We start from the raw sequence: 27,709 nt of genomic DNA on the forward strand, positions 1-27,709 counted from the left end.
CAAAAAACGCTACCCAAGCTATCGCTTGGGTAGCGTTTTGGAGCCTTAGAGTAAAGTAATACCTTGATACAGTCATGGACGTTTTTTTTTTTTTTATTCACTATAGGCAAGCGCTTGACCACAATCACACCTGATTGAAAGTGATGATATGGTCTAAGATGGGACGCGTTTACCTAGAAGGTGCCTATTCACTCTTGTTTTAAAGATACCCGGATTGTAATTGGTAGGAGTACTATATATCGTACTATTATAAAGTATTATATTATAAAGTACTATATATCGATGGATGCATGCTGTTTGAGATGTTTGCCGATGCTTGCTGTGTGTTGTTGTTTTGCACAAGTATCTGGCGCAAGGAACATATTTACTGGCTAGAACCCAGAGCCGTAAAACCAGTTAAAAAGGGATGAAGGTCACGGTGACCTGAACTGTGAAGTGAGTGACCAAGTGACTCAAGTGATGACATTGACATACTCCATCAGGGTACATACTCTTTGGTGAAGTGTGACCGGTGACGTCCGGGCGACGTAATTTGTAATTTTTTTGCGGGTTCAATAAATAATTATCAAGTTAAATTATCTCAAATTAACACCGCAATGGGATTTCTTGGTGGAATAGTCAAAAAATTAATTAAATTAATATTATATTCAGGTCTCGTAGTGGCTTTTATTGTTTTGATACCCAATCTACCGCCGTATACAAAGTTTACGAGTATTGAGTAAGTTTTGAACTTGAATTAACCTACGATCGTGGAATAGTACCGTTAAGAGAAAGTCATGTAACGTGTTTATTAATACGTACTCAATCATTTTAACAGGCTTGAACCGACCCAACCGCGGGTAGGACCATTGGCCCCTAACGATGTCTTAAATAATGCCCAGGCTTTATACAAAGATAAGTTGTTAGGACCAGAAGCATTTCAGATATGGAATGGTGAGATATACACCGGGCTTGCGACCGGGGAAATAGTAAAAGTATCCCCAGGTGGACATGTCACTTTTGTTACAAAAATTGGACAGCCCTGTGGTAAGCATTTATTTAAAAAAAAAGCTTTGATTCAAGTTTGTTTTCCTGTTACCTACATTTATATATATTGTTCATGCTTAACAACTCGACCCTTAAAAACTAACCATATTAAATTAATTATCATAATTTTTATCAACATAAGGTTATATGAATATAATTATCCATACAAACCGGTAAGATGAGTCACATTTTTATCCCTCGTTTTTATAATTTTCAGTTAAGTTTCTGCTGTTACTAATATTAAAATAACAGCTATTTCAATAGATTTTTTTTCTTGTGTTACATCATATGCATTATCTTAATGCATGTATTAATACAATAAAAATGGATAAAGATAACAAAACATTTTGTCAAGGTAATGTTTTAATTTCAGCAGGCATAATTCAAGAACACATTTGCGGGCGTCCGCTTGGATTTGTAATTGATGAAAAGAATAAACTTCTGTATGTTGCGGATGCATATCTTGGAATTTGGAAGGTTGACTTAGCAACAGATAAGAAGCAACTGCTGGTGTCCCCCCGTGTGCCCATAGATGGAAGAATTCCAAAGATCTTCAACTCAGTTGCTTTAGATAAGAATGGAGATCTTTATTGGTCGGACTCCAGTAGCGATTTCTATTTGAGGGATGGAGTGTTGGCAGCCCTTGTGGACCCATCTGGAAGGTAAGTCTATAAGCCTCATAAGTTTCTTGTACATACTTTTAAATAATAAACTAATAATGATAAACCATTTATCAGAAAGATTATATTTTATTAGATACCTGAATGAAATTTTCAGTACTAATAATATATTTAATTTTTTACTCAGCTACTGAAAAAACTTTAAACCTGTAAGGAAGGTTGACAATTACTACAACTGGTTTACAATTGCCATGAAGTGAAATGAAAGTTGTATCTGCATACAAAAAAAAAATCAGCTTACAATTTAATTGCAAATGTTGTTTCTACTTACTGGGCCTTAATTGATTTAGGACAGTATGGGTACCCACACCTTAGACAAGACCAGATATTTGAAACTTGTTTCATGAGTCATAGCTTTTGCAGTCAATTGTATGGCATTTTTCATTACTGAGATTGTAATTTGCAAATAAAGTGAGCAGAACTTTATGTGGGGCTGCACTAATCAAATAAATGTGAGGTGTGAGACTTTTATCTGTCGTTCTTTAAAAAAAAGCTGTTAAGTGTAGAAAATAATTTTTTAGTTACCACTATTGAATATAAGAATTTCCATAAATTAATGTTTAAAACTGCTATGTACAGGAAGGACCAAGTTAACAACTAACTGAAAACCTTGACCCTACATAGCACTCTTTTTTTTGAAAAAATTGCTTTTGAAATCTACATTTTTGGCAATTATTTTTTGCACTTAACAGCTTTTTAGTTACAGGGTGCCAGATGTGCCTGGCATCATTCTTATCGTCAGTTCTAAAACTGCCTCTGTTGGCCTAACGAATGGTTAGCATGTTCAACTGTGGATGAGGAAGCCTGGTCTGGTTCACTTCTTGGGTTGTGCCAATTATAGTTAGCTATTGGATTTTTCCGTCATGAAATTTTCAGCACTAGGCAGGAGTTAGGAAGTTGGTGAGGTTTCACCCGTGTGCCTCGGAGAACATGTAAAGCCGATGGTCTTGCGCCCAATTTCTCTACGCCGTTGGATTTCTGACCCATAAGAGTTATACTATAGTTTGCAACTGCTTTACACATTTATTTGTGTACTGTAATATCTCCCGCACAGATGACTATGGAGATTGCCTGGAGGATATTGTTATTATCAGATTATTATTATTATCAATGCTAAGAAGTGTTACATTTGGCGCATTTTATGGCTTATATATTCCATAATGGATGATAATCATTAATACACAGTTGATACCAATGTAGGATTATCGTTCTCATTAGTTACTGTGAACATAAGCTTTGGTTCCTACATAAAAAGTTTATTCATTACAATAGAATCTCACTAATCCGGCACTTTAATAGAAGAACGGACCTACCTAAGGACTACAAGTGGCACAAAAACAGACCTCAGTCAAGGATTATTTTAAAACTACGTAACTAGTTAATTGTGAGATGTTACAGTTGTAAAAACATGAACACAAATACATAGTATTCCTTTTATGAAATGCTTTATTTATTATGAATTTTTCTATACAATCCAGTAATCTGAACATTCCAATAATTTGGCATCCCCTGGTTTTTAACCGTACCAAATTAATGAGATTCTACTGTGTTAATTTATCAACATTAAAGAAACAACTTTTCACAGGTTGTTCCACTACAACTCTGCAAAGAACAGCAGCAAAGTGTTGCTAGATGATATCTGGTTTGCCAACGGTGTGCTCTTATCACCAGACAACCAGTTTGTGTTGGTTGCAGAGTCATCTCGGTATAGGATTCTCAAGTATTACATCAATGGACCTAAAAAGGGTACCTCTGAAGTTTTCGTAGCTGGATTACCAGGTATGTAATTTTATATATGTATTTGTTAGTAAAATAATATTAAAAAGTCCATCAGATGAACGATGTGTATGTAGTGCATAAATAATGAAAAGACAGACAGACTAACATTAAAATAATATTTATTTATAGAATTGTGTTATATGCAAAAACATGAACTATGAGATTGGATCTTGAAAAAGCAAGTAATTAAATTATTTGATGATATCAACAAAAACATTACAATTGTTGCATAATTAATTTTTTTGAAGTTAGTAGTACTCAATGAAGTTAGGTATATAAATATAGGTTTATATTTTTGGCAGTGAGACAACTAAAACTACTAGCTATAGGTATGAATAAATTATCATGTAGTTATGAGTTATCATTCTTAAGTAAATAGCATTCTTAAGTAAATATGTTTATTTTCCATTGTGTGGTGTAGGTAATTTAATGTACAGTTTTAGCTTTAGTTCAAAGGTTACTGCATATACCTTGGCAATTGGCATTGATGCAATATAATAAAAGTAAATGCTTGATGGATAATAATTTTTTATCAATGACATGCTTAAATATGATGTTTTACGTACACAGTAATAGTTTTACTTCTCAGAACCCCTTAGTTTTTTTTGTAAAATGATACTAAAGTCAATTTTATATAAGAAATTTAATACTTTGCAATAGGACAAGGCGAGTCAAATAACTTCTTTATCATATAAACCTGTAACATTCCCACACAAGTCATGAAGACAATCTGGAAAGCCGACCACAAATCTACTACGAACGTATCTTCTAGCGCCGAGTAGCTGTCGCGGGACTTAGTCGCCGCGTACATGTCGAGCATACGGCGTGCGTGAACCACGTGGCCGAGCATGCGCTTCATCGACTCTATTATCACCGTCACCGCTATAGTATAGTTCTTTCCCTCTTCGTCAGTCCCCATCCATTCTAGAATTTCTTCCTCCACATGTTCCTTTCCGTCTCCGTCCACTGTGCTCACTACCGTTTCTTCGTCTTTGTACCCTACCCTGTCCTCTATGACTACATACACGAACACTAGTTTGGAATTCATTATACTGTAAGTGTTGTCCAAGCAAAACATGTAGTCGCCGTCGTGCGCCAACTCCATTATAATGGAGTTTTGCGATTTTTTGTAATCGGACACTAGAGAAGCTCCCGTGGGATCCGTGACGTCGACCGATATGTCCAAGTCCCCGTGTTGGCCGTCCAGCACTTGGTAATACAACTCCATCGTCTGACCGGCTTCACCCTTTTCGAAAAAACACGTTGTCGTACCCGCCTCTACTCTAAAATTTACATCGGTTTCATAGAACTCTTGCGCTGCACCCAACTCGCTACCGATAACTATAACTATCCATATAATTAAAGGATACATTTTCAGTAAGCAAGGAAACGATTGTAATATCAACTGATATTGTATGTATTGATGAAAATGTAATGTAGATCAAAATGTTTACACAAGTGTGTAGACACATGTAGGTAAAGGTACAAGAACATCAACTAAAGAGCCCATTTTTAAATAATTAATTCGAACTAGGTATGTATTATGATTTTAAACTCATTTCGTGATGTAACGATATAATATAATGCAAGTAGCATATACGTACACGATAAATGCGACAGCTGTTGAGTTATCGATTAGTTACGTGGATCTTCGTCACGAATTTAAATACTCCAAAAAACGTGATGAAAGAGTAACAAGCATCCAAACTTGCATATTTACAATATTATTAGGATAACGATAAAATTTCCACACAGTAGAAATTACCCATGATTTTCAAGATTTTTTAGTAGGTTTTAAAACAGTTACCATGTCCTTAAGTCGCAAGCTCTTGTCGATTGTGTATCGAAGCAGATCTCATGAGTTTTGTCCTCATATACATTCCGCTATATGATATCGCGGGTTTCTAGGAAACGTCTCTAGAGCTTGAAGCCTATGATATTAAAATGTGAGTAAACTATGTTTGACAGGACTGCCGGACGTGCTGCGCGCCTTACCGGACGGCTCGGGCGTGCTGGCGTCGCTGTACTTGGCGTTCGACGAGGACAGCCCGCTGCTCAGCCGGACCATGTCCAACGCGCCGCTCGCCAGGAAGCTCATAGCCCGCCTCATCCGTCTCATTGAAATACCATTCGAATTCCTCCAGAGCCAGTTTCCCAATCATATTTTTGAAAGCATCGTATACAAGGTAGGTCATGATACTTATTGAAAGAGCTTTGACCTTGAACTTGCGTAGTATCTGATTTATCAATCTATTTGGTACGAAGTTAAACGAACGATATGAAGTTTGCTGCCGAGACTGGTTCGTTGCGTTGGGGCTATTTGAAAATGCAGTAGTGCTAACAGACAGTGGTCCAGAATATTCGAGTATTTTTAGAAGCACTATTGAATTAATTGACTGCCCACTTTGTCCTAACTCATAATATTTTAGATTGGTTTTTATTTTTCAGATTGGTCACTTTGCAAGCATAGCTAGTTTTACTCCTGAAAAAACGGGACTAGTTCAAATGGACTGGAATGGTAATATCGTGGCATCATACTTCAATACAGATGGAAGTCTGCTCCATATAAGTGATGCGATTGTATACAATAATAAGTTATACACTGGTTGTCCACATTTACAAAATTTCATAGGTGCTGTACCAGCTCCGCCACAGTTGATAAAAGCTTTCACTGCTAATAAACCATCTGCAAAGGAACAGCCGAAAGTAGAATCGAACAAACCTAAAGTTGATGAAAATAAAGAAGCACCCAAGAATGCTAAGCCTGTAACACGCCCTACTCCTCAACCGACCACCACACCAAAACCAACTACAAAATCAAATGATATTCCTAAAGAAAAGGTTGTGAAACAAAATACTGATCCCAAAGAAAGTGAAAAAGCGAAACTGAAAGAAGCAGATATTAAACAGAAGGAAGTTAAAAAGGATGAGAAACCCAAAGCTGTACCAAAACAAAGCGATCAAAAGTCTAAAGTAGCACCAAACGTTGCTGACGTGAAGCCAAAAGAACCAAAAGTAAGTGCATCGCAAGCTGAAGCAAAACCGAAAGTCGCGCAAAAGGATGCGGATCCAAAATTGAAAGCCACACCACAAAATACTGCGCAACCAAAACCTGATACTAAAAGCCAAGAATCGCAAAAAAAACCAGTTAAAGAAACGGAAAACAAAGCGAAAGTCTCAGAAACCAATGATGTAAAATCTGAACCGATTAAAAAAGAAGCACATTCAAAAACAGGTGCAGAGCCTGGCGCTAAAGCAGCAACGAAACTACCAGAGAAATCTGACAAACAAAATGCAAAAATAAAACCTGCTTCTGATCCCAAACTCAAAAAGACTGAAACAGGCAAAAAAACGAATCCAGAAGCAATACCTATCAAAGAAAATATCCCCTCTGATACTGCAAAGCCCAATAAGGAAACATTAAAAGTCATAAAAAAGAGTGGACCACAAGAAATTCCTAATCCTGCTTTATAAGTGCAGGTTGTGGTAATTATAGTTAAAATCTTTTTATACAAATGCTATATTTATTGAAAGGAAGATGATGTTATCAGTCAATATTTTTGTTTGAAATTGTTTTCCAAGTATTTAGTAGGATATATTGACAAAATATATTCCTGTGTGGTTGGTTACCATTCCAAGAACATTCCTACTTTATTATTATTGTGTGAAGTTTTTCAGTATTTTGTATATATCGCGATCTCAAAATTGTTTTTCTTTTGATAGGTATTTATATTTTTTCTTTATTATTTTGCCCATGAGATCTACCTATAACGATACGATTTTTTATTTTGTCAAATGTTGTGAGTAACAGTAAAATATGGTACATTGATGCATGGTCTCTTTCACATTTTGCTATTTTGAGATCTATAATATAATATATTTTTAAGAGCTTATGAGTAAAGAGTAGATATCTTTACACAAGTTTGTTTCTATTATTTATTTTATATCACACAATATTATGACAAATTATTGTGAAATAATCTCATTATTCCATAAATCTATTTTTATAACTCCATACGTAAAGTTTTTTAGGGTTTTTTAAATGTTATAGTTACGAAAAAATATATTTTGTTAAATGTTTTTTTAGATACCAGTTTCTATTTAACAAGCAATAATTGTTTCAATAAACGTTTTTATACTTACACAATGTTTATTGTTTTATTTTCTTCATAAGACTAGGGAGTAGCCCTGGCTTTACTACATAGGTACCTACCTACTAATATTGACGCATGTACAGGCTTACTAAATGATCCGATCTGAAATCTATCGATAAGCAGTGTTATTTGTCAAAAAATCCATATATTATTTGACAAATAATATATGGATTTTTTGACAAATAATATATGGATTTACTTGTCGATAGATTACAGATAGGATTGATAACTGATAATAATTAATTTCGGCCGTAAGGAGTCCTGTATCGTGCATTCGTGCGTGCCTGTCTAGGTAGCATTAACATTATGTTCAGTTATCCATAGATTATCTACTGTGTTATGGCTCGGTTGAAATACGTAAAATCAAACAAATACCTACATTATAGTAGGTAGGTCCTAATTAACAAACATCGAGATAAAAAAGTTGCATACATTTTGCTACTTTTATCCCGGAAAATTAAAGTTTCCTCGGGATTTTAATAAACTAAATCCACGCGGACGAAGACGCGGACATCAGAATATAATATAGGAGCTACGTCTGGCAAAACCAAACTCAATTTTGAATTAGAGGGTTTTTTATCGATTGAAAGAAGCAGCTCTAAAAAGAGCCCGACGGTCAGTTCTTAAAAGAATGCTAAAGAAATCTTTCAAATATCCAACAAACAATGAATCATGAATAAAGGAAGTCCTTACTCTACATTACATAAAATTAGCTCTTGAAATCCACCAATCCGTTTCTTAATGACTAATAATGTAGTTTTTTATCCCTGTAGCTTATTTTATTATACCTACGCTAGCTTGATGCCCGCGACTTCGCTCGCGTGGATGTAGGTTTTTTAACATTCCCGTATGCACTCTTTAATTTTCCGCGATAAAAAGTAGCTTTTGTGTTAATCCAGGGTAGGTATAATATATTATCTCTATTTTCAATTTCAGCTAAATCCGTTCAGTAGTTTTTGCGTGAAAGAGTAACAAACCTACAGACATACACACCAACTTTCGCCTTTATAATATTAGTGTGATAACAATAGCTTCTTCGTTTTCCTGGCTGCGTAGACGCGCGACTCCGCGACGTTGGTAACCCATATACTCCACTGTTGCGCTCGCTCCACGATCGTCTTGCGCTTCCTTTGAGGAGACGCCATGTGCGATCTCTGCGCAGTATTTCCTGTTCTGTGTGCCTAGTGGGAGATTTTTAACCTATTCGATCGCGTAAAAGTTAACTGCGTTTTGTATGGAATTGAAACAGCGCCATCTAGTGACAAGAAGATGGCGCTGTTTCAATTCCATCGGTCGAATAGGTTAAAAATCTCCCACTAGGCACACTGCATCATGAGGATCTCTAGCTCAACAACGTTGTGCATGAGTACCTTACGGAAACTATTGGGTAGCATGTGACGTGTCTGCTTATTTCTAACTGCAGAATGTTTATAATGATTTTGAATAGGTGAGAAATTATGCAAGCTTTAGTCTTTACACGACCATTTAAGTAGGTACGTAATTTAGAAATTCCTAAATATTTTTTCTAGGTACGTCAGTTTTGGTCAGCACCATCTCATAGGTGTGCAATTTCAACTGCAAATATTTCACTTAAATTAAACACATCATTTTAATCGTAAGTTGTATTTCTTAAACAAATTACAAAGTAGGCAATCAAATTACAAAAGAAACCTTTGTATAAAGACAAGTTATTATACTAAACACACTGAAGATTAGGTACTTTAAAATAAAACAAAGTATGATAAATTAACTATAAATTGTGGCCAATTCTGCTGTACACAATATCGTAATAGGCATTAGAGAGATATTTCTTTCATAATGCTTTCTGTGGAAAAAGATAGTAGATTAAGAATTGCAATAATAAGTTAAGAGATTGTGCACAGCAGAATTATTACGCTGCCCATACACGATCAAGACGTAGCCCAAGACGTTTGGTCAGACCAAATAAGACGCGGTCGACATATCTGCGATGCTATCCACGCGGCAAGAATTAGGGAGCAATGGAGGAACATCCTAGCAAAGATTGCATCTAAGGGGAGCCACCATCCTCAAAATTGGAACTACGCAGGAAGAACACGATCAAGTTTACCGTCAAGTTGTTATTATTATTAGAGGTTCGATAGCTCAACGGTTGAGGAGCGGACTGAATTCCGAAAGGTTGGCGGTTCAAACCCCACCCGTTGCACTATTGTCGTACCCACTCCTGACACAAGCTTTACGCTTAATTTGAGAGAGAAGGGGAGTATTAGTCATAATTAGCATGGCTAATATTCTTTTTTTTTTTTGTATAGAATATTAGCAATGGTAAACATGATAAAATCAGGATAAAATACTCCCCTTTCCCCTCCAATTAAGCCAATTTAAAAAAAAAAGTTTGAAGCGGCGGTACAGTCTATAACTGATAGCGATTTGATCGTGTATAGCCAGCATTAGCCACAATGGCTTTTTGGAATGTCAACAATTTAATTTAATAAAATAAATACAAACAGCAACTAAACACGAAGTTGAAAGAGCACAAGCAGCGATGTCCTAAAAAAACATTAAGCCATATTTTTCAGGAATTTCTACACTGTAGAAAACTTTACAATTTCTTAACGTGTACCACTTACGTAATAATAATATTTTATCCTTTATTTGATATTTTTTTTAATTTAGTTAGGTACAGAAACTTGTAAATTTCATCTAGCTAATCACTATCTCCAGGTCTCATTCCAAATACCAAATGCAACCAACAAAACTTTTTGACGTGATAACGTACTATTTGAACGAATTGTTCTCCTTCATTGTGGCTATTTCTATTGTACCTCTAAACCAAATTGACAGGTTTGAATCTATTCACGTCTTATGCCTCATTTATACGAGAGCTTTATTTAAAAAATCCGTTAAAAAAGCGTTCAAATAGAACTAATGCATTCCCAAGTATCTGTTCACACGACAACGCTTTTTTAATGCGTACAACGTTAATATACCCGCCAACGCCGGGTTTTAACGCTACGCTTTTATAACGCTCATATGAATTAGGGCTTACATCTCGACACAATAATAAAGTATGACTGATTTGTCTTATCTCATGGCGTTTATATTTCTGTGTTGTGTTGTGGAGTGACGCGACGCAATTTCCCACAGGGACCATTATTATATAGCATTTCATTAAGACCTGTCATTTTAGTTTACAGATTGTGCACAACGTAATAAGCCACAATAAGGGCTTTTTTTTCCTTTACAAAAAAACAAACATTATTGTAGGACTACCAAAGTGGATTCATTAAGCGCATGAAGTTCAGACGACCTAGCATTCCATATCATGTTGGAAATATGGCGACTAGATACGTTATTTCGTCAAAAAGCAACACAATGTCTCTTTAAGCCGCATACACACTAATAACGACGGCACCAATGACATTATACTATAAGATATATTACGTATAAAACTCGTGCTCTGTGATGAGTAAGGCAGAAGATTCAAAAGACACAAGAGTAGAAGAGATAGCGCTCTACAAATGTGACCGTATCGCAGTTTGAAATCTTCCCTTTAGACACGTATTCAATTTATGTACTTCTTTAACATATAATGAAGTATAATATCATTGGTCAGCACCAATTTGTGGACGTCTTATCATGGACAAAAGATTTAAATTTGCGACGAAAATATCTACAACGGTGCAGCATTCAACAAACGGTACAAATTTTTATATTGGTGTGGGCGCGGCCATAGACAACTCATTCATTTTTTAAAGGCATTACCCTCCATTATTTTCAGCACAATATCTACAACGGGTGGGAACTATCTACATATTGTTACGTATGTACATTGTACACGCTAGCAAATATTAAGTTTTATTGTTGTCAATTACTGTCAACCGTTATTGCATTACAATTTTACTATGTTTCTCGTATAACTATAATCATACAATAATAATATCTACATTGCCTCGTTTAGTTCATAACTTTAACCTAAGGAAACATTTTCAGTCCAATTATGTTTTTATCAGCTGATTAATAATATTGACATAATTATCTTACATGTTGACACAATGACATGGTATGAATAATTTATTTATTCTGTGGCGTCAACATACTGTGAAGTAGCGCCGTGTTGTGAAGTGTTGTGACCCCAACAGAAAGCTACTAAAGCCATGCACTTTACATTAAAATGTGTTTGTTGTGGCTGAAGTTGCGCTTCAGTAATGTTGCAACACTCGGCAACACGGTAATGTGTTTGCGCCTTTATTCGTGAACTTTTCGATTTGACGCTAGGGTAGTCATAGATGTCAACCTATTTATCGGCAGATCATGATGAAAAATAAGCTATAAGTTATTACAACTTGAGTAAGCAGTGCTTTTATGCCTCTTTGACCTGCACACCACTGGTTAAAAGCTACAGCTGCGTTGATACGGCACGACACTCGTTTTATCGATAGTTAAGGAAAAACATCGTGCAATGGCCACGTGGCAATTCTATCGATATCGATAGAATTGCCACGTGGCAATACTATCGATATCGCTTTACAAGCAATGCTATTATGAAGGCAATACTAACGATTTTTTTTTTGCAATTATAGGCAGATTTTCTTGAACGTAGATTTATCGATAGTATCAATAGTATTGCCTTTATCAAGTAGTATTGCTTGTAAAGCGCTACTATCGATATCCTAAATAGTTTTCGAGGTCAGCTGTCGATAGTCAAACTATAGATTGTTTTGCAACACTAGTTCGCGGCGTGGCTAGCGCGTAGCAATCTAGTGTTCCACATCGAGGTACTAAATGAAGACTTGGTCGGCGGAGAGCGCGTCCGCGAAGGGTTTGACGACCCAGCGCGTGGCGAAGTAGAAGATGAGCCCGAACGTGATGGAGATGGGCAGCGCGGGCAGCGCCTTCTTGAAGATCGCGAGCAGCAGCAGCGTCAGGCACAGACCCTGCACCAACCGGACATACACTTCAAGCGATATATCCAAACTAATATTATAAATGCGAATGTGTGTCTGTCTGCTAGCTTTTCACGGCCCAACAGTTTAACCGATTTTGATGAAATTAAATACAGAATAGCCTACATACCGGAGAAGGACGTAGGTTACTTTTTATTGCGGAAAATTAAAGAGTTCTCGCGGGATTCTTAAAGGCCCATGAGTTTAATTGATTTATATGAAAGTTGCTACAGGAGAACTGTAACTTTTTATCCCATAAGAGCAGAGTTTTTAGTTTTTGTGAGTTGATCTTTAAAAACAAAATTAAAGTGTTGCGATTTTCATTAGATCACTTAACAAGAAGTAAGGACATAATTTATTATTAAAGATACACAGATACACACGTCAAACTTATAACACCCCTCTTTTTGGGTCGGGGGTTAAAAAGAAACCTAAGTTCCCTAAGAATCCTAAGTTATCACCTGAGATACGTCATTATGAATAATACTTACAATAAGTATTGCTACGAAACAGGCAAGTGTGGTGTTCCAGTCTCCGTACGAACTCGCTTTACCGACTAGCACGCTGTAGAAGATGAAGTCTCCCAAACCTAGCTTGACACCCTCTGAAATAAATATGGATAATAAAACTTTAGTAATCACACTAATATTATAAAGGCGAAAGTTTGTGTTTATGTATGTTACTCTTTCACGCAAAAAATACTGAACGGATTTGGCTAAAATTTGGAAAAGAGATAGATAATATCCTGGATTAGAACATATGCTACTTTGAATACCGAAAAATCAAAGAGTTGCCACAGGATTTCGTTAGGAAAAATCTAAATCCACGCGGACGAAGTCGCGGGCATCAGCTAGTTAATAATAAAACGATGATAGCCTAGTGGTTAAGGCGTCGAACTACTAGTCAGGGAGTCCGGGCTTCGATCCCTTTTTTAACTAACCTTTCGAAGTTATGTATATTGCAATTATCACTTGCTTTAACTGTGGAGGAAATTATTGTGAGGAAATTTGCATATCTAAGAGTTCTCCATAATGTACTCAAAGGTGTGTGAAGTCTGCTAATCTGCACGTGTCCAGTGTGGTGGACTATGGTTTAAGCCCTTCTTATTCTGGGCTGAAGATCATGAAATTTTTTGTGTTTGTTAGGTGTGGCGAAGGTTCAGTCATATCACATTTGCTGCTTGCCACATTGATTACAAGTTACAACACATCTTCATAGTCTGACACTCAAATTCTTTCTAGACTCACTCTCCTCCTCCAACTCCTGCGGCGGCGGCTGCGGGCGCTCGACGCGCGTGACGTAGTGCGCGGGCGCCGACCCGTCGCCCTCCACGCGCAGGCGCCTCGGAGCCGCGCCGCCGCTGGCGCGCGACTGCCAAGCCTCGTCGAACCCGCCATCGCCCTCGCTCGGTCGCGCCGCAGGCTCGCGTGGCCGACTCTCACGGGGTGCGCGGGATCCTATCACACTATTATTTTAAAGGCGAAAGTTCGTGAATATGTGTGTGTGTGTGTGTATGTTTGTTACTCCTTCACGCAAAACCACTGGACGGATTTGGCTGAAATTCGGAATGGAGATCGATAATATCCTGGACATAGGCTACTTTTTATCCCAGAAAATAAAAGAGTTCCCACGGGATTTCGAAAACCCTAAATCCACGCGGTCGAAGTTACGGGCGTCAGCTAGAAAAAGGATATTAGTAGAGTAGTGAATTAGTTTCGTTTGTTAATGTATGTATGACGCATGTGGTCAGAGAACTTACCGACTCCGGCGTCTCGCGGGTTGAGAGGGCGCAGCTCCCGCGGCCGCGGCTCGCCGTCCCCCCCACCCCCACTACCCGCTCCGCTGCCCCCGCCGCCGCCCCCGCTGCCTCCGCCAGCGCCCGCTGCCGCCACGCAGTACATCACCGTCGCTAAGGCACACAATTCAACACATGGTTCATTTTTTACCCCACTGTGGCAATGCCAAAAGGAAAGGATATGATTTTAGCAGTCTATGTATGTAAGTATGTATTAATGTATGTTTGTATCTAGATTCTGTGTGTTCCACCGTAGTGCCTAAACTACTGGGTCGATTTTGATGAATGAGGTGTCAATAGTAAATTCGTTGTAAAGGTGAGGGTGACATAGGCTATATTTTATACGAACTTTTTTTGTGATGTAACATCCGTTAGGTAAATTTTACATAAAAAAAAAGTGGGGGTCCCCAAAAAATTTTTTTGCTATTGTATCGAGTGGGATGTCAAATGAAAGAGAAGAAAATTCTGAGCTCAAATATATAAATGTACAATACCATTAAAATATACCAAGTGACAGAAAAAAATTTTACTCTAATAATCAATCAGGTTTTAGTTTTCAACTTTCTCTAAATACTTAGATAGTGAATAACTACGTATAAGTAAATACGTGAGTAAAGAGCTGTTTCATTCATTACTTAAAATGGAAATCACTCACAATAGTTTAGACATTAAAATAATGAATAACTGGCAAAAAAACGGTTTAATAACAAGAAATTATATTCTACAGAAGGGGCAAAAAACTGAAACAAAGCTGTTGCAACTTTACTGCAATTGTATGGTTTTAGCGAGATAATGAATCTTGTTAACTCAATTATTATAGAAGTATTAGGTAAGTTTCATTCAAGGGTTTAACCCCAGACCTCTAAGCCCTTCTATTTGGAAGTTATGTGTGATTTAAGCAATTAGATAACATTTTGCTTTAAAGGAAAACTGAGTGAGAAAACCTACATTCAGTAATGTTCTCAAAGGTGGGTAGTCTGCCAATCTGCACTTGCACAGGATGTTACACTATGGCCTCTGCATTCTCCTGAGACCCATGCTTAATAATGGGTCGGCTATGGTTTGAGATAATTGAATAATTTTCAAAGTAGTGTGAGAGAGTTAACTGTCAACTGTTTAGGTGGCTTCTTTCTTCTCTCTGGGCTGGTTTCCGCACTTCCGTACAGGAGGATTTTGTTAGCAGTAAATATATTAGTAATGACTAAAATTATGCTCACATGAATAAATTAAGGCAGGAAATATTGGTTCATTCCTCTCTTGGGCTGTTTCCACTAATATTCTCAGTGGCCCCTTTGGTGTTAGCACTGCTATCAAATCTGAAATAAAAAAACAATAGTTTTAATTTAAATAAACTATTTAAGACATTAATACCAAATAATGTGTATATATTATGAGTATTAGTTTAAAATTAACTAGAAATTAGCTTGTAGAGCCTTTTTACAGAATATCAACTGTCTATCATATTGGAAGCCCGCGACAGCGTTCGTGTAGATCTTATCATGATATTTCGAAAAGTTCAGATAATAGTTATTAGTTCAAGTAAATAGCTACTTAAGAGTGTTGAACCGGCATGAGCTATTCTTAAGCCATTTTGCCCCCCTATATTTTATTAAACACTGCATTTATGTAAAACATGTATATACTACTTTGTAGAATATTTCCTGTTTTATTAAATTGACAGACAACATTTTGCAATTTATTCATAGTTTATCTTTTATTGCCTAAAATACCAAAAGACTATTACTGAATTTTGGATTTCGTGTCATCTTTGACGTTCACTACATCAAAAGTTACTTGTTCGATTCTCACAAAGAGATATATTTACCAAAGAAAAGGTCCTGAACTAATAAGATGACAGAACCAAATCTTTCGTTTGGCATTTTTTACATTAAAAAAATTCAAACAAAAAAGTCATAATTTCATAAAACTACAGACACATAAAACTGTCATTTAGGTGGGTTATTTTTCTTCATTTATAAATAAAACTAAGTACTCATTAAAGAAGAACATATTTGTAATATAAACAGAAAAAAAATATTTAAATTTAATTAATATTTGTTTCCAAAAAATAATCTTGAAACACACTACAAAACCGTGCAACAAGCAATAGTAAATTGAACTAGGAAATTAGTATCGGCCGAGGCCTCTCCGAGAACGGACGTAACGCTTGTTTGCTTAGCAATTGTTATCGGATTATTTACGATTTACCTGAAATTGTAGTGCGACTATCACTTCTCAATACTAGGTATTTTTAATACTCGCTATTTTTTCTTAAAGATAGATTAAAACTTTTTGTATATTTTTAAATTGTGTTTATATGATGCTGTAAGGAATTGCATTCCTAAATCCTGGTGATCCCTCGGGATTTTTAAAGGATCATCCGTTTAGATGTTTTTTACGTGGTACAGAAATGCGTTGCATCCCGGGGACGGGCTATTACGGATAGGCTACTTTTGTCCTGGAAAATCAAAAGTTCCCACGGGATTTTTAGAAACCTAAATCCACGCGGGTGAAGCTGCGGGCATCAGCTAGTTAATAAATAAGTATTGCCTCGAGCAAATAGCTGCATTGGTATCTATTGTTCCCTGTCATTGAAAGGGAATAATTTAATTTTCAAAATTTGAAAAAAATTGTAAAACGCGATTTCGGTAGAGAATAGATCAATGCCTATCAGAGCAGTGGCATTGATCTATATTTTTAATAATTTCTAAAAAATAAATTTTTAACTGTTTAAATTTTACATGGGTTTCACATTTATTTCAAGAGCTTTTATAAATATGTAAAACTCAATACTCAAGGTTTCATTATACCGTTTGTGATAAGGAAAACCATGTTTTTAAATAAACGGAAAGTTGAATTTTGTATAATTAGTTATTGACTAGAATTATAATTTTTCAGAATCAAATATTCTTAAAGGCTTATAGTTTTACAGTTATTACCGGCTGACAATGCTATATACCAATAGCCTTGCTATTTGTCCTAGCCGCTAAATGAAATTTTGATGATTCATCGTCCTTTTATGGCATTAGCGCGGTTTCTTGTATTCCATTATGATTTCTTTTTTTTCATTTGCATAATAGCATTAGTCTTTTACAGCATTAGTACGGTATTTTGTATTTAGATTTTGGTTGTATACATTGTACACTCTACCATAACACCTGAAACAATAGGATAATTACTATCATTTGCACGTGGTCATCCCTCGTGGATCTTTATGATGGTTTTATTTTTGAACTAGCTATTACCCGCGGCATCACTCGCGTGATTCAAGGTTTTAATAATAATTGAGGTTTGTTACAATATTTTATGCAATGCCTAAGTTATTTTATCATGTGTTTTAGCATGCTATCCTTAAAAATAAACTTGAAATAGATGGATCGAGTTTGATATCAAATCATAGCAGTTACTATGAAAATTTCGAATACATGTATATAATAATTTATACATATTCAAATATAAATCAATCATCTGCGGTGAAGTCTTTAAAAGTAGTAGGTGGGTTTTTGTACTTTTAGTTTTGAACTTTATCTTATTTTGTTTTTGTATCCCTAGCTTACTCGTGTAGCAATGCACTTATTTTTGATGAATAAATACCTACTCAAGTGTAACATCTGCATTTTTGTACCTGTTAATCCCTTTCATTGTACTGTCCATTGTCTTGCGCTTACGGTAAGTACGATTTAGTACTAACAATAAAATTTGAAAAGATTGTAAAGGACCATAAATAAATAAAAAATGCTCAATGTCTTTATGAGTATTAGCATTGCATTATATTTTTGATAATATTGTAAATTAAATATTTAAGACTGTTTAAATTTTAGACGGATTTCACATTTATTTTAGCCTTTATAAATATATGTGTGAAAATTATTATAGTAGGTGTAACTATTTATACTGTGCATGATAAGGGAACCATATTTTCGTAAATATGTATAAGGAAAGTTGAATTTTGTATAATTTCTTGACTCTCTTATACTTACACAAGTATATAAAAGATTAGTATTAAGTACTGACTACAATTATAAGTTTTATTCACTCGTACTTAATCTATAAAGATAATACACTGTTTTAAAAAACATCATTGTTTTGAAAAAAACGACAAACTAACACCACATACTTAAAAATATTGAAAAAATAATCTGTTTGAAAATCGTCTAGGATCAAAACGGTTTGTTATAAACTAAACTGCGCTGGGTACGTCCGTTCACGGAAACAAACAAAGAACCTCGGGTAAATACCTAAACTTGTGTTCCAAGCTCATGCTTCAACGCTCTTAAACGCGCAATTTGAACTCTCTTTATTATAGGTGTGGAAACAAGGCAACTTCAAAGCGAAAATATACATAAATCCTCTAAATCCTATCCTAATTATTTCAATCATAAAGGAATCTCTGTGCAAAATTTCAGCTTTCTAGGTCCAAGGGTTTGACCTGTCATGAGTTGTTGACGAGTCAGTCCGTGAGTGAGTCAGGATTTTTCTTATTATGAAATACTAGCTGATGCCCGCAACTTTGTCCGCGTGAATTTACATTTTTCAAAAGCCCGTGAGAACTCTTTGATTATCTGGGATAAAAAGTAGCCTATGTGTTAATCCAAGGTATAATCTATCTCCATTCCAAATTTCATCCAAATCCGTCCAGTATTTTTTGCGTGATGAGTAACAAACATCCACTTTAGGAACAAACATTCACTCTAGATATTAATATTAGGATTCTAGCAAATAAACACTTCTTATTCTTATTCTTATGAAATTGAACATACCCCATATTGAAATAACAGCAAGCACAGCCCAAGTGGTCCACTCTGGCAGGTACTTGATGAACACCAGGGCCATCAGCGCGGCAATAAATATGAGGTACGCCTGCTGTAGGAGCAGTGGCCCCTTCCAGTGGATCACTATCATGCCCATCACACCAAAGTTCCACATCACAAAGTACAATGTTATGTAGTCCATAGGTATGTTGTATGCTCTTAAAGCCTCTCTGAAATATAACAATGTAGAATGAATTGATGTTTCTCATTACCATCCGTTCTAAAGTTTTGTCAGCCGCTAACTGAGAGCAAGTGTTAGAGTGACGCCAAATGAAAAGTGATGCATTGTGTTGACAGTTCAGTGCCTGATCAGTGCAGCTGCGTTATCCTATATAGAAATCACTGTACCATGCCATACAAAGTCATACATCAAAGCAAAAGAGGTCCATATGCAAACGAATATGCAATGCAGTATATTTGCTCTTATCTCAAGCAGAATTCTGAATTGTCGATTTTTTCTGGATGAACTGATGGTAAAAATTGAAGGTGTTTACCGTCTACTGGGGATACAAAAAAAAAAACGCGCCACTCACTCTACCTCATGGTGGTTTGGAAATGGGTTGAAATTGGAGCGGACTTTGCGGTGTTTGTAGCTAAAACTATTAATTCTACAAAAAAAAGGTGACTAGATAATTTGTAGGAATTTTTTTCTAGTTAGATTTATAAAATCACCAATTTTCAAAACTCCCAGAATACTTTCCAGGCAAAACTACCAAATGACTAGACTATCAGCTACAAACTTAAAAGTAATGTAACAAATTAATCCATATACTTAATCTCCTATTAGTATATTTACTTTTAGTAAGTACAAATTATATGCTATTTTAGTACAAATTATATATTATCAGATGCAAGGAATGAGAAATATTGGTCTCTAAAAAAACCAGCCAAGTGCGAGTCAGACTCGCGCTCTGAGGGTTCCGTACTCAGGTATTTTTTCCAACATTTTGCACGATAAATCAAAAACTATTATACATAAAAATAAATAAAAATCTGTTTTAGAATGTCCAGGTAAAGCCCTTTCATATGATACCCCACTTGGTATAGTTATCTTACTTTGAAAATTAAAACACATTTTAATTTTTTTTTAAATGATGTAACCACAAATTCAGGGTTTTCAGATTTATTCCTGTACTTGTGCTATAAGACCTACCTACCTGCCAAATTTCATGATTCTAGGTCAACGGGAACTACCCTATAGGTTTCTTGACAGACAGACAGACAACAAAGTGATCCTATAAGGGTTTATTTTTACATTTGAGGTACGGAACCCTAATTAAGAACACCAGAACAAAGTGTCTTTCAATGAAAACTAACTGTAAACTAAGATAAGTTAATGGACCGATTCTTAGATATAAGTACTTTTATAAGTTTAGGTTAATATAATATTGCTTATTAGCGCTATTCGTAGGCTAGATTGTAATGTTAGTAAAGTACTGTCCTCAGCACTTTATGATATTAAAAAAAAAAAAACTTACTCTATATACAAGTATGAGAACAGGAACAACAACATCAGGGAGGATAGGATGAGCCATCCGTGTATTACTTTGTAACATCTCTTCTTGTACAGCACTATGAGCAGGACAGTCATCAGAGCTATCACACACAACAAGATCATGGAATTGGCTAAAGCATTCCACACTTTAGTCACTGCGTATGGACTTTCTTCATGAAATGGAGTGTAGGCTCTGAAATTCAAAATAACATAAGATTAAAAACTTTTTAAACCTTTAATCATTTATTTCTAAATAATACTATACAATGACATAAGCATCCATATTAATATTGTAAATGTGAAAGTGAGTGGATGTGGCTCATCCATTGAACTGAATTTGACATTTGAGAGATAGCTTGCATACTGAAGATGTAGATAGGCTACTTTTATCCAGCAAAGCAAAAGATTTAAATATTTGAATCCACATCCACATAATATCACTTACACTTTTAAATAAACTAACTTTTGAAATTTGCTAAGCCATATGGAATTGGGATGGATGTTTTTTAGGCTCTAGTGGAAGGATTTTGGTCTTATGAACCAGTTAAGACAAGTAGACCATGTATACAGTTTGAGTTGAATCGATGCATGCACTAAGAAATGAACAGGTAAATTTTTATAGTAGTAAAGATGAAAAAGGACTTACAAGTACACATCTTTGACAGAATAGAAGCTGATTGAAGAGATGGTGGCAACTACGACAATCATACACAAGGTGACAGGCACAAATAGTTTAATGACGTGCCTAGCTCCATATTTGAGCTCTAGCTCCTCTATTTGAGGTTCTGTCGGTTGCTCTGGAGGGTTCTGACCTGAGCTGCCCACTGCACTTGACATTCCTTCTGATGGCTCCACACTCTGAAATTGTTAGAGTCAATGGTATTGTCGTGATCTGTGCATATATTTCACTCTCAGTACTTCACATCCCCAATTTTGATGAGAATAGTTATTAGCCTACTAGGTAAGTAACAAAGTTATTATGATCACATGGCAATTGTTGTTTTTGAAACATAAATTTATGATAATCTTTCAGTCTGCTAATGGTATTGGTATCTGAAAACTAACTAACTGTGATCATCACTATAGCTGTTAAACTTAAGTACTAAGACCAGTTTCAAAGTATGTACTTAGAATTTACAAAAAATGCTGCTGGTTTTTAGTTTACAAGATACTTACTTAATTTTGCTAAATAATATAAAACGAATTATACCTAGTTTATTTTTATATTATTATTCACGAACAGCCATGGTAAAGTTTAGAAAATCTTGTAAAAAAAACTATATGTACCATGTCATAAAATTAGTTCAGTATAACTTTTACAAATTATTATTTTAATAATACAATTGTAGCACTTTTCAGATCTGTTAAGCGTTAACTAAAATACTTGTAGAGAATAACAATGTGATAAGATTAGTCACTTGATGACTAAATACCAAACAACATTTATCGCGAAAGTATCCACCTACACCATAATTCCGCTGCGTGTCGGGCTTTGGTGTTTTGCGCTTCCTCGCAATCCGATCAGCGACTTCGCGATCGGGACGGGCTTCGGCAATGTGGCCATCCATGAGTGCAGTGTGCTCGGTCGCCTCTGTGTCGCTACCGGTATCACTCATTCATAAACTATTTTTAATGTGGTTAGCATATTAAACCACTATATTAACTTTATTTCTCCACAAACAGAAGCCAAAAAATCGCATTCACAATCCAAAGCTTTTCATTATTTGGAAGCAAAAAAAATACATAAATTATTCGTGTCAGTCCGTCATTTAAGTGTCAAATAATGACTTTGACATTTACTGGAAATGGATTAACCATAGACTTTTTCTAGTTTCTTGGCTCCGGATTCTTACTTTTTAATAATTCAGAGATGTAAAATCAGTTTTTCCGAACCTTGACGAGAGTGTATAGAGGCATGTAGAGGTCATAAGCTTATCGTTATTTTAATCGATATCTTTCGATTATTTACCATTTTTAACTGGGTTTCTAAAAAAAAAGGAATGGTTTGGTTTTAGGGTCTCAGAAGGTTCCTTCCATAAAGATATTATTCCTTCTCACTTATTTTTGTATAGAAAAAATGAAACATCCAAACTTCGTGTTCAATCATTTTATTTCAAGCAAAGATGTTAACATCAATATTGTATTCAAGAATATAGAATATTCCTTCTATTATTTTGTTAGATGTAGAATAATATAAATAGATTCAAGAAATCCTGGGAAAGGTGTGTAAGTAATGTAATTAAAGATAAAGGCCTTCTGGGGTACCTTCCTTTTTGCGATAAAGGACACTCTCCTTGGACTTCTTGAAGTCTTCATTAGTAACCTTCATACGTCGCTCTCGTAAGGCCATCAACCCAGCTTCAGTACAAATAGCCTAAAAAGAAACAAACATGAATTTAATAATAAAATACATTAGGATATTCCATGACGAACTGAAAGTGCAGGTATGAAATAAGTGCATACACAAGTTGCTTATGTGTTTTATGTATTATAATTTTTGAAGGGGTACAGCCAGTCCTTATTTTAGCCAATAGAATAGAAATACTTTTATTCAAATAAACTTTTAGAAGTAGTTTTGAATTGTCGAATGCATCTATCTACAAATAGTAAGAAAGTCAGCCAATCAGGCTAATTGTCACACTGGAGCTGTCAAACTACAGTGGTAGCGGTAAGCCAACAGAATTTTTAGGGGCGATACCTTTATATCTGCACCAGAAAGATCATCCTTTGACATGATAAGCTCTGACAGGTTTACATCATCTGCAAGGGTCATTCTTGATGTGTGAATAGTAAAGATCCTTCGCTTTGTTTTCTCATCTGGCAGTGGGAATTCTATCTTCCTGTCAATCCGGCCGGGACGAATGAGAGCAGGGTCCAATGTTTCTATCCTGTTTGTTGCCATGATAACCTAAATGCAGAAATAATTTAAGCATTAAGTTTTTCTGGTAGATTGATTTTGGCACATGTCTTAAGTCACAATTTTTTTTTTATAGACTAGCGCTTGGCTGCAATCAGACCTGCTAGCAAGTGATGATGCAGCCTAAGATGGAGCGCGCTTGCCTAGAAGTTCCCTATTCACTCTTGACTTGAAGGTACCCATATTATAGGTGGAAGGGAAAACTGAGACAAACCATAGAAATCTAGTGCTATCTTATTATAGAAATTAATGTTTGTCTGTCAGTTCATCATTGAGTTCGTACTGTTGTTGTGAGGACTTGTGGGGACATTTCTTACATGGTAGCATCAACACACAACAGGTGGCACGCGAGTTGCACATTAGCTTTTTTTCTTTCAGTTTCTAGTTTCAAGTTTTTCATTAATTGGAAAACTTATTAAATGTTATAGATAACATTATAATATTATACTTATACATACTTTAACATCACCCCTAGAGTCAAATCCATCCAGCTGATTCAGGAGCTCCAACATAGTCCTTTGAATTTCTCTCTCACCTCCAGAGTTTGAGTCATAACTGAAACATAAATAATGATGAGATTCAATAATTAGGTTATATTATAATAATGCCAAATTCATACTAATATTACAAATGCGAAAATGTCTGTTCTGTCTCTTCCTTTGTCTTTTTTCCACATCTCATATGCTTAATCAATTTTGTCGACATGATTTCCCCCCGAAATCAAAGAGATCCCACAGGATTTATAAAAAAATCTAAATTCTAAATCCGTGGACGTAGTCGCGGGTCGACGATCGCACGCACGCATTTTCAAAAGTGGTCTTAAAGGTTCCTTGATCTCTTTATGTAAACACTCCACTCATTAAAACTTGAATACAATCCATTTAATCAACACTTTCTATATAATGCTAATGGTACATACCGTTTGGTACCCACAGCATCAATTTCATCTATGAACACTATGGATGGTGCATGCTCCTCCGCCACTCGGAACAATTCACGGACTAGCTTTGGACCATCACCCTGTTGACAAAATTTTATTAAGTTGTATATTTTTATAAAAAAGGTCACAATATCAAATAGTCAATTGTAATATAAATAAATAAATAAATCTTTTTTATCTTAACAAAACAGTGTTTACAAACTTTAAAATCAAAATATTGTACATTTTTTTTTAAATACTAGGCAATCTAAGAATATTAGTAATATGACTAATCTCTCCCCTCTAGCATCAAGCAACACAATATGCCATCAGAAGTGTTTTGACCCAAATGAAATGGTAGTATTTGTCAATCAGCACTGATACACTCTCAACTTGCATGGTCTCTTGATATGGGTCATGTGCTATTGTCAGCAAAAACTAGTTGATCATACTACTTGATTTGATTACTATTTGATCATAAATAGAAATATGTACTATTTGATTTAGTGGAGAGATGCCTTCTCTAGTTTAACTTGTGGTATGAGCAACAGGTGGGATAAATCCCAACTTACCAAATATTTCTGAATCAGTTCAGAGCCAACCACTCTCAGGAATGTTGCAGATGTCTGGTTAGCAACCGCCTTGGCCAGCAAGGTCTTGCCTGTGCCAGGAAGTCCATAAAGAATGACACCTTTTGGAGGTTTGATGCCCATCTCTTCATAATACTCTGGGTGGGTTAGAGGCAACTCCACTGATTCCTGTACAAAAAAAAAAACAACCCATTTCAATGTCTATTTATCATCAGGTAAGAACACAAACATTAATTTTAATGGAAACTTTTTATAAATTAGTGCTTAATTGAACTTGATTGAAATAGTTTACATTCTTCTAAAGAATGTAAATGGAAATGGGTTTTTTACTATGGAAACATAATAAATAATAAATAATTTAATAATTATATTATAATAATAATCCTAGTCCCATAGTCTATGCAGTGAACTGTGGCGTAGCAGGCAATAGCGTCAGGCTAATTAAAATAATATATGGATAGCAAGCAAACAAGCAGGGGTGGACACCTAATATTAAGTGATTACTACCACCCTTGAACATTTGCAGCATCAGAGAAACCTGCTTTTCAGGAATTTGTTGGTTCAAAACTCCTTGATCAACCCCAAAAATGTCAAAATCAAGTGGGATCAGAGTCCTTGGAAGTTAATTCCACTTATTTGCAAAAAAAAATGATCTGGCACAACAGATGGTCAAAATGCACCAGACCGAGGTTATAATTAATTATTAAAAACTAAGAATTCAACTATGTACTTTTTATTTTTATCATCATCACCTATATGATTATTATAAAAATCTGTAATTTAAGGTAAACTGTAAACAGACAAAGGAAAGAAAACAGTAAAGTTTGTTTCATGAAGTACTTCCTACTAACCTTGATTTCTTGGATCTGAGTGTCTAGCCCACCAATATCAGCGTAGGTCTCTTGTGGAGCCTTCTCCAGTTTCATGACAGACACCATGGGGTCTGTGTCGTCACCCAGCACACCAACCACTGCATGGACCTGTAGAATAAAATACAAGCTATTCAATACTTAAAGCCATATTTTAATAACATAAAAAATGCTAAATGATCCATAATTCTATACTAATATTAATATTGTCTGTCTGTCTGATATGTTATCACAGCCCATCCATTTACCTGATTTTGATGTTTTGTATAGAGGCTACTCTTTATCCTGGGAAAAAGAACTCTCATGATATTTTTAAAAAACCTATCATCTAGTTAATTATTTTATCATCTAGACATCATCTAGAATTTAGACACAAGCTCTAACTTTGACTCAGATTTCACAATATAGGTTGTCAATCACAAGATAACCTCAATAACATGTTCATGCACATAAGTATGATGAGTGGTCAGCAATTACAGACAGCATACTCATTACTTTTTCACTTTTCTTTTTCTTTTTGTCCTGGGTTTCTTTACCACACTTCAGGCCAATCAAAGCAGACCACACAAATTGGCAAAGACTTCAGGAAGTATTGCTGGGGACCCAAGGTAGGTTTCACTCATGACTTACACTAAGGACCAAAGCTAGATATTATGAGACAAAATAATTACCTTATGGTTTAATAAAACTGAGCAGCCGGGCTCCAGCTGATCTTTGTCCACAAAGGACAGGATGCTGACATAGTGCTCGCTGCCTACTGATGTTGAAACTATGGCATGATTGTCATCTATGATCTCTTCCAGTGTGCCAACAGACATGGGCGTCCCTCTCAGGTCATCAACCTACAAATAAATCCATACCAATATAAATGAGAAAGTGTGCCTGTCTGTTATCATCACATATACACTGATTTTGAGAAAAGATACTGAGATAGCTTGCATCCCTGAGATGGATATAAGCTATTTTTATTTCAGAAAATTCAAGATATCCCAAAAAGTAAATTTACGCAGACAAAGTTGCGAGGTTCACCTAGTAGGGAATAATGTTAGCAATAAGATTGAAAAAGTCATGACCTAACAAATTTTTTGGTTCCATACCTTAGACCTTTCCTCTTCAATTTTCTCCTCCTGGGGCTTAAGTCTTTCTTGATTACGGATAAATTCTTCTTCCATGAGTAAGTAATCCTTGATTCTTTCTAGCTTCAACAACTTGAGCCTGCAACGCGTGTGTGGCGTCACTTGAGGCAGCTTCAATGCGGCGTCAGGCCCCTTCGCTTTACGCTTCTTCTTTCCAACTCTTGTAGGAATTGGAGGCTCATATTTCTTTTTCTTATCCTTGTCGTCTTTCTTGTCTCCACCGCTTCCACTCCCAGATTGATTTTGACCCTAACGTACACATTTTAAACATTTTACAATGAACTAGGAATAGCATTAGAGAATTCAGTAATATACCTTACCATTATCACACTCTTTTCCTTTGGAAACAAATTATTTTAGTTTTGTGTAAAATTAAAATAAAGAAGAACAATCACCAACACTCCATTACATCTCCATTACAAGGCGATTTTTGTTTTTTTTTTCCAGATCAGAATCTGTGGATCATCCGACTCAGAGCTGTCAATCAAAGAGCACAGATCACTATATACAGTCTAAAGATCAAAGAGCACCGACCAGATCAAAGAGTATGTAATCACCATAGACACCCACTACACTATAGACAATCACTACTTATGTTAAGCTACATTTAAGC

The 27,709-nt window shown here is 35.7% G+C and overlaps 4 protein-coding genes across 6 annotated transcripts; 1 reads left to right on the plus strand and 3 right to left on the minus strand.

Annotated features, from left to right (window-relative positions):
* The first annotated feature begins 482 nt into the window (after positions 1–482).
* On the plus strand, positions 483–7,629 carry LOC123875104 (adipocyte plasma membrane-associated protein-like). 2 transcript variants are annotated; one of them, XM_045920746.1, is made up of 6 exons: positions 483–718; positions 818–1,026; positions 1,400–1,688; positions 3,292–3,485; positions 5,454–5,671; positions 5,934–7,629. In XM_045920746.1, exons 1-6 carry the CDS (start codon positions 597–599, stop codon positions 6,957–6,959), a joined length of 2,058 nt encoding a protein of 685 aa, XP_045776702.1. In that variant the 5' UTR covers positions 483–596; the 3' UTR covers positions 6,960–7,629. The 2 variants fall into 2 exon arrangements, with proteins under 2 accessions (XP_045776702.1, XP_045776703.1); XM_045920747.1 differs by having other exon boundaries at positions 5,454–5,667; positions 5,930–7,629.
* On the minus strand, positions 3,510–5,446 carry LOC123875113 (transmembrane emp24 domain-containing protein 1-like). Its single transcript, XM_045920764.1, has one exon. The coding sequence runs from the start codon at positions 4,855–4,857 to the stop codon at positions 4,129–4,131; it is 729 nt and encodes a 242-aa protein (XP_045776720.1). The 5' UTR covers positions 4,858–5,446; the 3' UTR covers positions 3,510–4,128.
* A 1,617-nt stretch (positions 7,630–9,246) lies between the features above and the next one.
* On the minus strand, positions 9,247–22,440 carry LOC123875108 (presenilin-1). The gene is made up of 9 exons (XM_045920755.1): positions 22,132–22,440; positions 21,312–21,523; positions 20,649–20,858; positions 19,120–19,340; positions 15,577–15,675; positions 14,324–14,473; positions 13,812–14,021; positions 13,056–13,168; positions 9,247–12,555 (listed from the first exon to the last, which is right to left on the minus strand). The coding sequence occupies exons 1-9, from the start codon at positions 22,279–22,281 to the stop codon at positions 12,400–12,402; spliced, it is 1,521 nt and encodes a 506-aa protein (XP_045776711.1). The 5' UTR covers positions 22,282–22,440; the 3' UTR covers positions 9,247–12,399.
* Positions 22,441–22,757: 317 nt separating this feature from the next.
* LOC123874797 (26S proteasome regulatory subunit 4) lies at positions 22,758–27,577 on the minus strand. Of its 2 annotated transcripts, XM_045920297.1 has the most exons (10): positions 27,486–27,547; positions 27,417–27,449; positions 27,058–27,345; positions 26,632–26,802; positions 25,943–26,071; positions 25,074–25,259; positions 24,502–24,602; positions 24,041–24,137; positions 23,364–23,573; positions 22,758–23,039 (listed from the first exon to the last, which is right to left on the minus strand). In XM_045920297.1, exons 2-10 carry the CDS (start codon positions 27,417–27,419, stop codon positions 22,905–22,907), a joined length of 1,320 nt encoding a protein of 439 aa, XP_045776253.1. In that variant the 5' UTR covers positions 27,420–27,449; positions 27,486–27,547; the 3' UTR covers positions 22,758–22,904. The 2 variants fall into 2 exon arrangements, with proteins under 2 accessions (XP_045776253.1, XP_045776252.1); XM_045920296.1 differs by having other exon boundaries at positions 27,417–27,577.
* Positions 27,578–27,709: the final 132 nt, after the last annotated feature.

The sequence above is a fragment of the Maniola jurtina genome, chromosome 19 (genome assembly GCF_905333055.1).
Source record: "Maniola jurtina chromosome 19, ilManJurt1.1, whole genome shotgun sequence".
NCBI lineage: Eukaryota > Metazoa > Arthropoda > Insecta > Lepidoptera > Nymphalidae > Maniola > Maniola jurtina.

What these genes read in the sequence shown, in the direction of transcription:
- LOC123875104 (XM_045920746.1), top strand. Translation starts at nt 597, where the DNA reads ATGGGATTTCTTGGTGGAATAGTCAAAAAATTAATTAAATTAATATTA. An exon ending in AAAAATTGGACAGCCCTGTG is followed by an intron (nt 1,027 to 1,399) that starts GTAAGCATTTAT and finishes TTTTAATTTCAG; the next exon opens with CAGGCATAATTCAAGAACAC. An exon ending in TTTCGTAGCTGGATTACCAG is followed by an intron (nt 3,486 to 5,453) that starts GTATGTAATTTT and finishes TATGTTTGACAG; the next exon opens with GACTGCCGGACGTGCTGCGC.
- LOC123875113 (XM_045920764.1), bottom strand. Translation starts at nt 4,857, where the DNA reads ATGTATCCTTTAATTATATGGATAGTTATAGTTATCGGTAGCGAGTTG.
- LOC123875108 (XM_045920755.1), bottom strand. Translation starts at nt 22,281, where the DNA reads ATGAGTGATACCGGTAGCGACACAGAGGCGACCGAGCACACTGCACTC. An exon ending in TCTGTCAAAGATGTGTACTT is followed by an intron (nt 20,859 to 21,311) that starts GTAAGTCCTTTT and finishes TTTGAATTTCAG; the next exon opens with AGCCTACACTCCATTTCATG. An exon ending in TGCTGTTATTTCAATATGGG is followed by an intron (nt 15,676 to 19,119) that starts GTATGTTCAATT and finishes TTTTTATTTCAG; the next exon opens with ATTTGATAGCAGTGCTAACA.
- LOC123874797 (XM_045920296.1), bottom strand. An exon ending in CTCAGATCCAAGAAATCAAG is followed by an intron (nt 25,260 to 25,942) that starts GTTAGTAGGAAG and finishes TTTTTTGTACAG; the next exon opens with GAATCAGTGGAGTTGCCTCT. An exon ending in ACTCTAGGGGTGATGTTAAA is followed by an intron (nt 23,574 to 24,040) that starts GTATGTATAAGT and finishes TTCTGCATTTAG; the next exon opens with GTTATCATGGCAACAAACAG.